Source organism: Lepisosteus platostomus, chromosome 9, assembly GCF_059453375.1.
Source record: "Lepisosteus platostomus isolate fLepPlt1 chromosome 9, fLepPlt1.hap1, whole genome shotgun sequence".
Classification (NCBI taxonomy): Eukaryota; Metazoa; Chordata; class Actinopteri; order Semionotiformes; family Lepisosteidae; genus Lepisosteus; species Lepisosteus platostomus.
Window position 1 is genome coordinate 43,538,125 of NC_142619.1, and position 15,642 is coordinate 43,553,766.

General features: G+C 35.2%; 2 protein-coding genes across 3 annotated transcripts in view; one reads left to right on the top strand and one right to left on the bottom strand.

Annotated features, from left to right (window-relative positions):
- Nucleotides 1–3,009: 3,009 nt before the first annotated feature.
- Nucleotides 3,010–9,517, top strand: LOC148655037 (leiomodin-2-like). Its single transcript, XM_088645141.1, has 3 exons — nt 3,010–3,461; nt 5,892–7,220; nt 9,228–9,517. The coding sequence occupies exons 1-3, from the start codon at nt 3,186–3,188 to the stop codon at nt 9,252–9,254; spliced, it is 1,632 nt and encodes a 543-aa protein (XP_088501267.1). The 5' UTR covers nt 3,010–3,185; the 3' UTR covers nt 9,255–9,517.
- Nucleotides 9,518–14,174: 4,657 nt separating this feature from the next.
- wasla (WASP like actin nucleation promoting factor a) overlaps nt 14,175–15,642 on the bottom strand; it is a 43,777-nt gene continuing 42,309 nt past the window's right edge. For both annotated transcript variants that reach the window (XM_088645143.1, XM_088645142.1), the window contains one exon: nt 14,175–15,376. In XM_088645143.1, coding sequence (XP_088501269.1) covers nt 15,315–15,376 — 62 coding nt within the window. In that variant the 3' untranslated portion in view covers nt 14,175–15,314. The remainder of the gene's footprint in view (nt 15,377–15,642) is intronic.

The window sequence follows — 15,642 nt, forward strand, 5'->3', positions numbered from 1 at the left end:
AGGTGGGGAGTAGGGCGATAAAAGTTCAGACAGGTATTGAGGTGCCAAGCCATGTAAAGCCTTGTAGGTGAGCATGAGGATTTTAAAGTCTACGGGGAATTTGACCGGAAGCCAGTGCAAGGACTCCAGGATAGGAGTAATGTGAACACTTGCACTAGACCTGGTCAGGATTCTGGCTGCTGAATTTTGGACATACTGCAGCTTGTTCAGAGTAGATTTAGATACCCCAGGGAGCAGAACATTGCAGTAGTCAATTCGAGAGAATACAAATATGTTGATCAGCTTTTCAGCCACAGTTAATGATAGCATAGGGCGTAGTCTTGCGATATTTCTAAGGTGAAAAAAAGATGTTTTGACAGTATGCTGTACATGTGGGTCGAATGTTAAGCCAGAATCGAATATAACCCCAAGGTTTTTCAATTTTGATTGGAGCTCAAGTACAGAGCCATCTACAGACAGGGTTACAGGACTGGCTTTACGAAGTTGATGGGGGGTACCAATAAGCATGACTTCAGTCTTGTCACAGTTAAGATGAAGGAAGTTTTGAGTCATCCAAATTTTTATGTCAGAGATGCAATTAGATAGAATAGAGGCAGCCACATCAGTGTCGGGTTTGGTATGGATGTATATTTGAGTATCGTCAGTGTAAAAATGAAAGCTGAGGCCATGTGATCTTAAAAGCTGACCAAGTGGGAACATGTAAATGCTGAAGAGCAAGGGGCCCAGTATTGAGCCCTGAGGGACACCAGACTTGACAAGACCAATTTCAGACCTGTACCCATTGAGAGAGACAAAGTGACAGCGATCAGTGAGGTAAGACTTAAACCATTTGAGGGCAGTGTCAGAGACTCCAAACACAGTCTCGAGATGAGAAAGCAAGATGTTATGGTCAACAGTGTCAAAGGCAGCACTGAGATCAAGAAGGATGAGTATGGAAAGAGAACCAGAATCAGAAGCTATTAGGAGATCGTTGGTGACTTTGACTGTAGAGAGTGAGCAAGATGTTGCATTTCATTACATATTTATGGCAATATAAAAGAAGAAAATAAATGGAGACGAAAAACTGAACAAAAACTAAAATTTGTACAATAAAGTCAGGAGTTGAATTGATAATATTTCTTATTTTTACAATTTTCTAGCTTTCACTATTTATAAACTTCAGTGCACTTTCTGTTTTTAGGTTTAACTGTGCAAACATTATGCTTAAGGTAGGTTTCTTAGGAACACATTTAATTTAAATAGCAAAGTATAGCAATAGAATAAGATATCACATAACATGTTTTGAAGAAAGATGTTTTTTTTAAAAAAAAACAATTCTTCTTTAAATCACCAGTTCCTATAAATCAGAATTTATTTGTACCTCTGAGGATATAGATATATACAACTACAGATCAGAAATAGTTCTGAGAGGTTCAGAAGCAGCCTCACCTTGGTAAATGTCTGAAAGAACCATTTCATAAGCTGGAGTTGTAGTCATATTGCATGGTGCTCACTTCTGCCCTGTAACCTCCCCTACCAAGGTCGCCAGTGTGAGGCACTTTCTCCTCCCTTGGCTGAAAACCCAGGACCTTAAAATGAACTGTCCCCTTCCAGTCACACCTCTAATTTAAGCTGCATTCAGAGGATAAACAGCCTCGATGAGAAATACAAGAAAATGCATAGGAACTCAAACGCATATACTGTACATAACGCAGCATAATAAGATGATTCTATCTGGCTTATGTTCTGTCTGTTATTTCCCAGTGTTATTTGAATTATTTGACATTTTAAATCTGGCCAAATTTCACAAGTAGTAAATTTTGTGCTGTAATGAAAAGGTGAAGATGAACACTGTCATTCTTAGAACACCTGATCATTGCTTTTTCTGTTTAAAACTATTTGGAGCTCTGGATCTAAAATATTTCAGATAGGAAAAGCAACATCTTAATCACCAGCAAGAATGCAGAAATAGGTATTTACATTATGTATTTTAGTATATAACTTAGTTGTTCTGTAAAATTAGAACTGTATTCAAATTTATACATGAATTTGGTCGAAGATAACTGTGAGATTCATGATTAGAGCAAGCCATTCAGTCCATCAGTGTTCATCGCTGTACACTAGGTGTATCACAGCAGAAAGTTTTCAGTAGTGTTTCCTGAACTGAAACCTCTGAGCGACTATCACTCTATCACTGTCACAGTTTTGCTCTCACTGTGGTAGATCTGGGCTAAAGCTAGTGTTGAAATTATTTTTAATGTGTGGAACTATACTAATCCCATATTTATTTAAGTGTCATAAGTAAACTTAGTGAGTCATGTCAAAGGCTTTATGAAAAATCAGACACTCCTGGATTTAACATGTAAGCCCTACATGTGTCAGTACATGTTGTGGCGTCTTCAAAAACATCATCAAACATATTTATTAAGCCTGGAAAGATACGTAATGTATATTTAAATTGATCAAAGAGCAAAAATTAATTGTCATCCTCTGAAACATCATGATAATGAATAGAAGATTTTTTTTTAATGTAGATTTTTTCTTAGGGATGCAGCTTGAGTCAGACTAGTTACAGTTGTTGTGATCTTTCAGCTCTGAGATAAATGGTTGTAACTTTATACACAAGCCTTTTATAATAATCTCCACAGAAAACTCTCAGAGGATGATAGCTAAAGCTCTCACAGTTGCAGCTGTGGAAAATATGGTTCCCCTATTCAATATCCAAATAGGATCCAAACATGATTGAGCTTTGTTTAAACATTTATTGTTATAAATTTAATTCACATATAAAACCACCACTACATTTTTTCCCTAGAGTTTAATATAGTATGCTATAATATCTGTCGTTTTCAGCGGAGAAAAATAACAATGCCACTCCAAGACCAACTGAGCTTTATTTGGTCATGAACAATGTGTCCATGATCCCCTGTCATGCAGGACCAAAGGCACTAAAGTGATCTCACATTCTTTTTTGCAAAAGTATCTGGGTGACGCCTGATTCCCAAAAAAGAAAGTGCATCATGACTAGACGCATTGTTCTAAGTCCCTGATGATTTCCCTTTAAAAGCTCCTTCAGCTGCTGAAGAAATTAGATGTACATAAAAACTGATAAGGACAAACTCATATGATTATTGAATCTGTGACAGTTATAAACACCAGTTAATACAAAGGAAGTTAAATTACATCTTTTTCAAGAGGACGTGGCCATGACAGCGTTTGGGTATCGCAAAGAGCTTGATAAATATGAGGATATAGATGAAGATGAACTCCTGGCTTCCTTGACCTCAGAGGAGATCCAGGAGCTTGAACGGGAGCTGGCTGATATTGAACCTGATGACAATGTTCCCACTGGGCTGAGACAGAAGGATCAGACTCAGAAAACGCCAACAGGGACTTTTAGCCGAGAGGCTTTGTTAAAATACTGGGAAAAAGAGACTCAGAAACTCCTGGAAAGTGAAAGAACAGTCTATGGGCAAAAACAGGTAATAACCATTTAAAAAAATATTTATTAAACGTATTGACTAATCTAAAATGAATATAGTAATTTGTCGTGCAAAATGGAAAATAAAATCAGATTTAAATTAATGCCTTGGAGAAAATATCCCTCCTTATTGTTAAAAATGTGTTGAGTAGAATAAGAAAAAAAAACATTCAATTCTAAAATTATTTTTTCTTTGAATACATGAAAATTATACATGCAAATTTATTTTAATATAACAACTGACCAATATTTAACACTATTATGAGTAATAAATTGTATTTCTTATCAAAAAACACTAAATTGTACTATACATGATCTGTTTTCAGATCAAGGTCCTTGGGCATTTGTCTGAAAATCTAAAGAAAGTTCAGTGTAAAAATTTCACCAGCTTTACACTGTTATTTTTGGTATATTTAGTCTGCAGTCTTTTACACTAATTAAAATATGTAAACAAGAATATATTTTTAGAGATCTTCTTTCAGTTTAACCTGTCTGTATTTCATGTCATTTCTTACTTTTCCTAGTATTCAATATTCATCATTTTAAGGTTTGTACAGGTGAAGCCTATGGTTTTCTTATTGTTGTTAAACTATTGCTCTTCAACACAAGCTTATTCCAGTTAACTAGTAGGACTCATTGTAATCAGCAGTGTAGCACTCTGGACTCTGCACTCGAGAGATTATACTGTATCTGTTCTATCCTGTTTTTAATGGTCAGCCATGTTCCCCAATACTTACACTCACCCACAATCGTGGGAGTGAACACAACAAACAACATTGCTATTACCTGGTTAAATGGATGCAAATAATACTGAGAAACAAACGCTGGAATTCTGTAAATAAGTTTCATATTAATCTTTCAATCTGAAATACAAATTTCATTTGAATAGAGTAAAAATGACAACTTTCACTTCTCTGTCCCAATTCTTAAAGTTTTCACTGTATATATAAACAGTTTTGGTTTATATGCTGCTGACTTAAACATTTTACACATCTTAGACACAATAAGGAGAAAAATATTATTGTTAACAGAATAAATAATTTATTCAGAGTGTTTTCTACTAATATAACATCTGTATTAGTAATGCAAAGATTTTATATTTTGGTATTTGTGTGAGACAATACTAAACTTGTCATTTAGTAACCCTTTATTAAGAATAATCAAAGTCTTAAATCAATAGTAAATTATCCGGTTATTATAACATTATTAACAATCAGATTTGATTGACACATTGTTATGTGTTCCTCATTAACAGCATCATTGTTTTTTCTCAATTCAACCATAAAACTAAAAGGCTGGTTTTTGTCGTACAAAAGACTAATCTCCCAGAAAAATCTTATCTTAAAATGAACTGGCTACTTTGTAGTAGAAGAATTCAATTTAATTGGCTTTCTGCGTAAACAAGGAAAAACATGACTGATTCTTAACTAAAGGCTTCATTAACTAGCATGGGAATGTGGGACAAGATTAATTGTAAATACCTATATTTACTGTATTTATTCATTTTTATATTCACTTAGTTTGAAATGGATGAAAGATTTAAAAAGGATGTTGTGCTATTGACCTTTTGAAACTAATGTAGCTGGACAATGCTAATACTTTATAGATTTAACTTTACTAATAGGTTTATCAGCTAGATGAAATTGACCTTAAATCCTAATTAAGTCACAGATCAATGTCTTTAAGACCAAACATTTGCAGACGGAAGACCTTGTGATCCTGACAGACATACTCTAAAAGCTTTATACTACCATATTATTCAAACTCAAACTAATTGACTAACAGTATGATCTGACAATTCATAACACACACAGGTATATATGTAATATTGTTTTTTTAAAAGTTGAAATAGAAATTGCATCTCAAAAAGAACCCTCCTTTCTCACTAGACAACTAATAATCTTTTTTATCTTTTAAAGATTATGTAAAAATTGTTTTTCTTGAAATTGGAATTGACAAAAGACTAAGGCAAAGCTCACCTGTCTGAAACAGGTCAGAATTTACATGGATTAATTATTTGCATAATACATGAAACCACAAGAAAAAATATTTTCTTCCATTAGATTTTACAAATATCACCAGGTTTCCATCAAAGTCTTAGTTATGATAAAACACTGTGTCATTACAACCATCTATAAATTAATTAATTATAAATTCACAGTAGTTTGTAAAGATAAGATACTTTTAGGAATTCTTAAATACCAGTACATTTTAAAAAATACTGAATATAATGTGTATATGTAAAAAAAAGCTAGATATATGAAAAGGACATGAACTGCCTTAGTTGTGCAATTTTTTCATAAAATAAAATGTCTACACTAACAAAAAATTAGCCTGATGAAAAGGATTGTGCATAGGATCCTTCAGAGATTTACAGGTACTGATAACTGTTTAAGTTTAACTGATCTTCAGTCCACTAATGGTTTTACAGGAGGAAGCGCCAGAGAAGGTCACTGATAGTGAAGAGGAATGTGTGACAGAAAGCAACAGTGAAGCTTCAGAAGAAGAACCCAGTGCAGATGAGGATGAAGAAGATGAAGACAGTGAGCAGGAGGAAGAAAATATTATATCTGAAAATGAAGATAAAGCAGAGGAAACACCAAACAGGACTTTGCAAAAGGAAATAGGCAGCAAAAAGGAAGACAAAAACCATGATCTTTGCAATGGCCAGTCTGTAGCTGCTAAAAACTGCATTCAAACACCAAATGAAGATCCCAACCTTAAAGTGGTAACTAACCGTCCATGTGGAAATCCAATTGTAATTGATGATGCCCTTGAAAAGATTTCAAACAATGATATCAGCACAAATGAGGTTAACCTGAATAATATTGAAAATATATCCAAGGAGACACTCATCCACTTTACTGAGGCCTTGAAGAGCAATACTGTTGTTCGGGTTTTCAGTCTTGCCAACACCCATGCTGATGACCATGTTGCATTTGCCATTGCACAGATGCTTAAAGAGAACAATTGCATTACCAATCTAAATATTGAGTCCAATTTCATTACGGGGAAAGGAATCCTTGCCATAATGAGGGCACTCCAGCAAAACACTGCACTAACAGAGCTGCGGTTCCACAACCAGAGACATATTTGTGGGGGCCAGGTGGAAATGGAAATAGCCAAACTTTTGAAAGAGAACACTACACTGCTGAAGCTGGGATACCATTTTGAGCTTCCTGGACCAAGGATGAGCATGACAAGCATCCTGACAAGAAATCAGGATAGGCACAGACAGAAACGCCTGCTAGAGCAGAAGCAACAGGGAATGGAGAGAAAGGAAGGCTCTGATGGACCAAGCAATCCAAGGACCAATGCTTTGCAGAAAGGCACACCATCATCTTCGCCTTACACATCACCAAAGAGCTCACCATGGTCTTCCCCCAAAGTGGCCCGGAGTTCCCAAATAAAAAAAAATGCCCCCCCACCTCCGGCTCCTCCCCCGCCCCCTCCTCCTCCTCCTCCCCCTCCCCCTCCACCACCGATGCCACAGAAAAAGGTGCCCACCAGAAAAATTGCAGAAGTCATTAAACTTCATGAACAGTCCAGAAAAAAACAACAACTGCGCCAACAGAAGTCTAAAACTAAAAAAGGCAAAAAATCGGTGAAGGAAAACAATATCCTCAAGGAATTAAAAAATGCTCTCAAGCCAGTTTCTGAAAAGACAGAAGAAGCCTCAAGACCATCAACACCCCAGAGGTCACTTCATGATGATCTGATGGCAGCAATTCGAAACAGCAACGTGAAACAGCTGAGAAGGGTAAATATGAGCAAAAAAGAAACTTGTACTAATCTGAGTCCATGTATTACTGCGACAATGCTTTCTACTTAAATGCAGCATGTTCAAGTTCAGTACTTCATTGTCATAACAACTAGTAGCATGGAATTCGCTTCAGTGAGCTCATACAATTAAAGACATCCAATACAAATATACAACATAGAGCCAATAACAGAATGCATCCACCCAACACATTCACAAACCATCCTAAACATGCACCAATAATAAAATAAATAACAGTGAGATCAATAACAGATAACTAAAGTGAAAGTGCAGAGTTTATGCACCTCACAGTCTCTGGGTAGGTGCTGTTCAGAAACCTGGTAGTCATTGTCTTAACAGACCTGAGACACCTACAGTACTAGAGGGGAGGAGAGTAAACAGGCTGGACAGGGTGGAAAGGGTCCACAAGGATCTTTAAAGATTTGTGAGAGTGACTCCACAGACGGAAGGTGGCATCCTACAATTTTGGAGGCGGTTTCAGTCCATGTATTTATCAATTCAGTCCATTGATTTTAAAGAAATGTGAAGCTATGTATTCATCTATCAATTTAGTCTAGCAATTCTAAAGCAAAGACTAGAAATTGTTGTCACGGGATATGCAGACTGCTTTTAGTTTAATTATATTTCCATTTTCAGCTCATGAATCACAGTCTCGTGTGCAAGGCCTTTCACTGTCAGAGGCATTTTTGTAACAGCTGAAGAATTTTGTTCTTGTTGTGTTAGATTGACTTGTCTCCAGTCAGGACGTTCATTATAATGGTTATGAAATATTACAAACAAGCACTTATTTTGAATTAATGGGACCAAAATGTAACTGGTATAGAGTTTGAAAAAGAGTTAATGAAGGCGTACATTTCTACTGCAGGGATTTGTAAACAATGCTATCAGTACTCATTGACAGTCTTCCAAGCCTTGGGAATTCATTCCACTTAATAGTGTTATAAATAGTCCTATAACAGTCTGTCAAGATTAGGTCAAAGACTGCTTGGTGTACTTGAATGCATAGCTTGACAATGTACTTTAGCTCTCAATCTCTTTTTTGATAACTCCTGCAAAATCATTTTGTGCCATAGATTGACCAGTTAAAGAACATAAACCTTGATTGCCAAATATATTACAACTACTTTCCAGTAAAGCTGAGCCCACACAGTATGAGACTTCTCTTTTAAATCATTTTTATTGAGTAATTAAATTGAAGGCATTGGCACTTTGCACTTAATTTCCTTCTATGGGGAAAATGTGATTTAAAACTAAATTTGCAGCTCAGTAAGTGAATGTGCTCTGCTGTGAGTCAAGAGGCAGCCAAAAATAGAAATATAATCACAGAATGTCAATGCAACATTGCTCAGTCAAATTAAAAAGTTCTCTTTATCCCAGATGAGATCACTTATAGGCCAAGTGTTTGGCCCCAACATAACTTTTAACTGAACAAGCTAGTGTTACAACTGTCTTTCATAACCTTTTTTCATGAATTAAAGTAAAATACAATTTTAGAATATATGATTAATCTATTTTACTGATATTACTTTTGATAAATGCCTACTAAAATAAAAAAGAAACAGAAAACATTGGTATATTAGGCTCGGTAGTGGGTATAGTAGGCTCACTGACAGTAAAAAGAAATAAAGGAACACATTTTCAATGTAACTGTTACTGACAAATCTCTACTTTTGAAGCTTTTTATTGTATTTAAGAAAGACATGCATTAAAGCAGGTTGTGTGATATTGAATGGTAAACTAATTAATAAACACAGTGGAACTGTTTACTCCTTTGGTCAATGTGACCTTGTTCCACATCAACACAGGCTTATCAACAGCTGATATGAACATTTCTCTGCCTATCTTATGGTCTATCTGCTCAAGTGACTAGTAAATACTTGAGCTCACATGTCTGTGAGTTAGCGTCACTATGAGCATATATTCCAGTTTTAGGCATAACTAAAGCATTAAATGCAGAACCTAAATAAGAATTGTTTTCTTTTCCAGGTGGAAGTTCCAGAATTTCTCAGATAACAAGATGGCAAATAAATAGAACTGAACCACATGCACAGAAATTATGACACAAAAGTTAATACCTATCTGGTTAGAATTGTATGTGATAAAAAAATCCTCTTTTTTACAAAGATCAGATATTAGTATTTTATAATGTCATATAATAAGCTTCTTTTTTTGTTTTTGTGTATCTGATAGATTTCAAAGAAATGTGAAGCTATTTCTGCAAAATGTGAGGATAACTTTCTGTCAGTTATTGAATAAAATGGAGCTTGCAGAATAAACTGTTCATGTATGTATCTCTGATTTCACTGGAACATTTTAGTACAATAATGCACCTTGTTTTTAAATACAGTATACGTATACTGCCTACAATTTCTGGTTTAGAATTTGTCTGTTTTACTATATTATTACTTAGTGTATTTTTTTATGTGGCTCATGTCTTACAGTGTTGTATTTTATTATCTTTGAGCCCCTTTAACAACATTTTAAATTTGCCTTGTCCCTAGTTTAACAATGAGTTAGTAAGAGACACAAGAGACATTTGCTTTAATGTTTAATCTCCTATACTTGACGATATTCATTAAAGGTAAAACTGTCAAAGTACACGTTTTGTTATATCACAACTGTGCCTAAAAACATGTTGTTTGAAACTCCTGCTTTGTAAGCAGATAATTGCTGTAGATTTTGTTTCTTATGCTAATTTGGTCATACGCAAGAGCAGTCTGGCAAGTGCAAGACAATTATACTGCACCACATGCTGTGAGCTGTCACATGAAAATAATTTGTGTACATCTGTTGTGCATTCTGCTGTAGTATACATTCATCCTTCATCACATGAATAGTTTATTCTATGGTCGTGCAACATGTTTTTCTTAGCTAAACAGTTCAGCTGTCTGATTTTTTTTTCCTCCAAGTGATAAGTTTGTCTCCAATTAAAGACTTCTTGGCCTTTGGGAGAAATGAACAGTTATAAAATATGATACATATAAAAACACAATACATTATGATTTTTAAAAGTGGGATCCTGAGTTTGGGCATCCTGGCAACTCGTTTCATTGTAATGCTTTATTAATACATTTTCATGAAATTTGCACATTCATGCATTATTCAGAATAAGGTGATTAATGCTCTAAATGTCCTTGAAATACAGTACTAACTATGCATTATATACTGCTTTCATAGCTCATCTGAGTTTTAGTGTTCTTTACCAAGATATTCTTCAGCAGGCTGATGGAATCTTGAGACTTTCAAGAGGAATAGGATGAACTTCTTTACATGAAGTCTAGTGCGAGTCAGAAAGAAGCTATATGAAAGAAGCATGTACTGTATACAGTATGTTGTCAAAGTTCGATGAAATCCTATCTCAGTTAGCTACTAAATATCAAATGAACAAGGTCACAGGTCTTATTTCACTTTGCAAATCTTCTCATGTTTGTGTTATTTGATGTTGAGCTAAAAGTTAAAAACTGGTTAAACATCAGACACCTAGGACTGTTATCTCTGTGGCACAACCCAGATAACTGAATTAAAATTAGAAAGTTTTGTAATGTGTGGTAGAATAGCTCAGCTCTAATCCATTCCCTATAAGATTGTGTATTTTGGAAGTGTTCCCTGTTCTTAAATCCACTTTACAGCTGTTCAAAGCAAACACAGAACATGTTTTTAGCAGCAGAGATCCCAAATAAAGAATCAAACGTTTCAAAGGCAAATCTTTCACTAATGGGCACTTAATTCTTGTCAGTTAATTGTAATTAACTAGAATTCAGTTGCTCAAAAAATGTTAAGATTACAGTGTAGTAAACTTATGTCACATATTTACTAGTACTTTGGACATATTTCTTTGTTTTGGTGCTCTCGAAATAACCCTCTGCTAGGAAGTGTGTTCTAATACAATAGTAGTACTGTAACAGCTTCTAGAAGCCACACTTTAGTCACACACATCCGAGGAACAACATTTTAACTAGTGTTATAATGTGATAGTGTTTAACATCATTTTGTTTAAACAAATACATATTTATAAGATTACTGATAATATTGTTTGGTATCATCAAAGTATACTGATGGAAAAAAGAAACATAACACCTACTCCTCCACACTCTGGCCCTCCTGTCTGCATGGAACAGGCTGAAGAGTGACTCATCCATGAAGAGGTCCTGATGCCACTGCTGATAAGTCCATCGCAGCCTCTGTCTGGCCCAAGCCTGTCGAGTGTGATGTCTACGAGGTGTGAGCAGAGGCATGGAGCCTCACAGTCCTGTTGCCGATGCGGGCATTGTGTCTGCCGGCAGTTTCAGCAGCAGTACGGATGGCAGATCTGAAACGATCTCTCAGATGGACCCGTCTGATGTGTTGCTCCTGCTCTGGTGTGGTAACTCGAGGGTGACCGGATCTTGGACGGTCATCTGTCCTGCCGGTCTGCTGAAACCTTCTCTTGCAGTCGGGACACAGTAGAGCGGCTTACTCCATAGTGTCTGGCAACGCTGGCACGACATGCCTGCCGGCAGCATGCCAATGGTCCTCTCCCTTGCTTCTGGTGACACTGGATGCATTATGGAATGCATAGAAAACTGACTTTGTGTGGCCCTTTTCTTGCAGTGGCCTACATTTTGAATTAAGGCCTTTTTAAAGGTGACCTGATCAAACATTGTTCCACCTGGACCTCGTTGGGTAAAAGTGCACCCAACGAGCTTTTGTGTGATTGGCAAGCTGCAATGCCTCACTGCACAAGCTGTATTGCTGGTCAAAGGGCTTAAAACAAATGGACAACTTTTTGTGAAAGTACATAAGCTATAACTATAGTATTCTAATTCCAGAAAATGTTTCTTTTTTCCATCAATATATAATAATGCAAATATTACCATATCATAGTCAAAATCCATTTACTTTTTGCAAAGGTTCTTGTCTTACTGAGATTCAATTCAGACAGTGAGGATACTACTTGAAAGCTTTTGGTACATATTACTTGGAAAGTATGAATTTAATTTAGTCTTCATGTGCAATCCTGTTTGACTTAAACAGTATATAGTATATTGTTGTATCTGGAGACACACCAAGATCTGTGACTGAACACTGAAGTATATTTCATACATTACACAAAATAACTGGTGTATTTTTGACAATAATCAAGTTGAGGTGACTCTTCAAGCTAATGTTTTTCACTGAAGAATGAAACTCACGTTTCTTAGCATCTCATGATATTTGTTGACAAGGAATTAAATCTGAACAGCTCAGTCTAGAACTGCTTAATATCCTTACCTGTGTCACTAAATTGCTTAGGAACATTCAATTAGTAATGTTAATATTAGTAATGTCATCTGACATTCTATCATTAGCATTGAAGAGGTTTGGTACCAACTGTAACATTTTACTTAAATTATTGTAAAACTATGAAGAAAGATTTGATCAGGTAGGTACACATTTCAGAACTTCAACAAAGGTAAGATAATTTAACATTTTGTTCCAACTCCATTTCTTCACCACCTATTCCACATTACCACTAATACAACAATTAAAAGCAGTAAAACGTTGCCAGAATTAGCAGTTATTTTAAGATTATAGTTACACTCTATATACTTACATTTTGGACTAGGGTATTTTCCTATACAATAGTACTAGACTAAAATTAGATATATTTAAAGTTATATTTAAATTATGTCAGATTATTCTCTAGTGTCATTGGATGAGTACCAATCTAGTATTGCTATTCAGACAATACTGGTTTTGTGAAAATGATACAACCTCTTAGTGCTGGGTCCCTGGGTTCAGTTCCTTGGTTGCTATGTGCATGGAATTTTAATATTCTCAGGTTTGTGTGGCTCCTTTCTGTGGATGAGGGTAGGTAAACTGGCATCTGGGAAAACTGGCCCCAGTAGAGTGTGTGCATGTTTAATAGTGTATGTGCCCAGTGAATTCAAAATTCCCTCCAGCTTTTATCAACCATGGCTTCCTAATAATCCCTATCTATCCATTGGCTTCATCACTCTGTTCTCCTCCCCACTGAGAGATGATGTGTGGTGAGCACACTTTGGCTGCTGTCACATCATCCAGGTGGCTGGCTACACATTGGTGGTGATGGAGGGGAGCTCCCATTACCCATAAATAGTAAAGCGATTTTTGAGTGGAGTGTTCAGAAAAACTTATAATAGTTTTAAAAAAAAATCCTATTATTGGTATCATAAATGCCACTTGTGTTCACAAAATGGCTAAGAAAGGGTTGCTTCTAACTTGTGTATAATTAGGATTATGTACTTGCAGAAAGCAACCGGTATGTAAGCCATGGAATGGGTGTACTCAGACCTTGACTGTAAATGCTTTTACAACACTTTCTACAATGGATCAAGCGAGACCGATACTGCTGTGACGCCAAATGACTGACCTGTAAACAGATGCAGTCACACACTTGTAAGACTTGACAAAACACATACCAACAGACACCCACCAGAATGGCTTCTGGACTGCATGCTTGAATTAATGGGAACCTAAAACCCAAAACATGGGAACTGGTTTTTAAATATCAACAGTGTTAGATTTCCACTGTCCAATAACTACATTTTCTTATAAAACAGAATTACTTATACCAAAAAATATCCTGAAAATAACAGAAGAAAACAATACAATAATATATATATATAGAAAACATTGTTACAGGTGAAAGGTGGCTTTTCCCACAAGATTTTTCATTCCTTATTAACTGATGAGGCACCTTCAGTTTTGAAAATTAAATATATCTAAAACTCAGGAACAAGAACTGTACAACAGACGAGTTGACATTATTAGCCTGATTTAAAGTGCAATCTTATTTCTTTAATCTGCCAAAATGCTGAATAAAATGCAAAACTAGATTATGAGAGAATTAACAAAAGGTTTCCAATGTACTGATACATAGCGGATGCTGTGGCTCCACTCTCAAATTTTAAAATAAAGAAAATCACAGCCATGATCTGTAAATATTAACATTTATTTAAGTATACAATTTAGTATTATTCCATTCCCAACCTATTTTGCAGGTTTGATGTCAATAGTCTGGTATCTAATGCACCACAAACCCCAGGAAAAAAAAAAGATTGTAAAAGTCAGCCATGTACAACAGTACTGTTAAAAACAGTATGCATAACTACATAGAGGTTCAATAATCTTTACAGGCATTATTACCTTGCAAGTAGTTGCAAATATCAAGCAATAGACCCTCAGAAATATCTTGCAAAAGACTGTAAATTAATTTATTACCTTTTTACTGCAGCCATTAATATATGAACCAGCACTATGTAATGGTAAGTTGCAGGTTTTTAAATAAAAGATGGTATTTTTTTAAATGAAGACTGACCTGATCTCAATAACATTCTTTTTATAAATGCTACAGTAATAAAGAGAAAAAAGAACCGTGAAACTCAAACAAAATCAGATATACAAGGTGACATGATTAAAAAACAACCTCACCCTCAAGTCCAGAGTATTGCTACAGTAAGTGACATACAATGTTTATAGGATGATGTATACTTTTGTAGTGAATTCTTGGAGTCTTTAAAGCACATTGCTGAATACAGTATGAGCTCGTAACTGTATTACTGTAGTGAATTACTTTTTTTAATCGTGCAAAAATATAAGAGCCTCAACATTTGTGTAACTTTACATTGGAAATGATGGGGCTAAATATTCTAAGAGCTGTATTTAAAAAAAAATAGTGCTATACTAGGATTTTGATAAGAAACTTTAAGGTACAGAAAAGTAGGGTATGAAAATAGTGTTATTTTGCATTAACTAACAATTACAACATGAAGCATTTTTTCAGTTTTCTTGACACCTTTAAACTCCCTTACTTTACTGAAGAAAAGTAACATTCAAATCTAAAAGTCAAGTGTATCTCTCCTGATGTAAAATTGCACAAGTTAATAGGGAGTAGCTTTACGAAAGATATATGACAAACCTTTACAGATTAAATGAGGTATTGCACAGATTAATAAAAAAGCAAAAGGCAACAAAAATATACAGCAAATTGGTAGAACATTTACATTATAATCTTAATAAGATTTAAAAAGATGGTATCAATTTAGTGTCTTAATTATTTCTGGTGAAAATACACTAGTCATCCCATTCATCATCATCTTCAAAATCCTCCTCCTCCTCATCATCTTCATCTTCATCTAGAGAAAGGACAAGAGAGTTAATACTAAATGTTAAATTTTATTTTACTTCTGGTCTATAAATATTTTACCATTACAAAAATGATCTTCCATAATCAATATTGTTCTCTTTAATCATTTCAAATTACACAAAACACTAAGAAGTTGGGGACACTTTAATTAGAGCTTTTCCTTTAATGCATCTTGCATTAAAGGGAAACTTTAATGCAAGCTGCATAATTTAAAAATCGGCACACAATCAGCATATACATCCTCATAAGATAAAA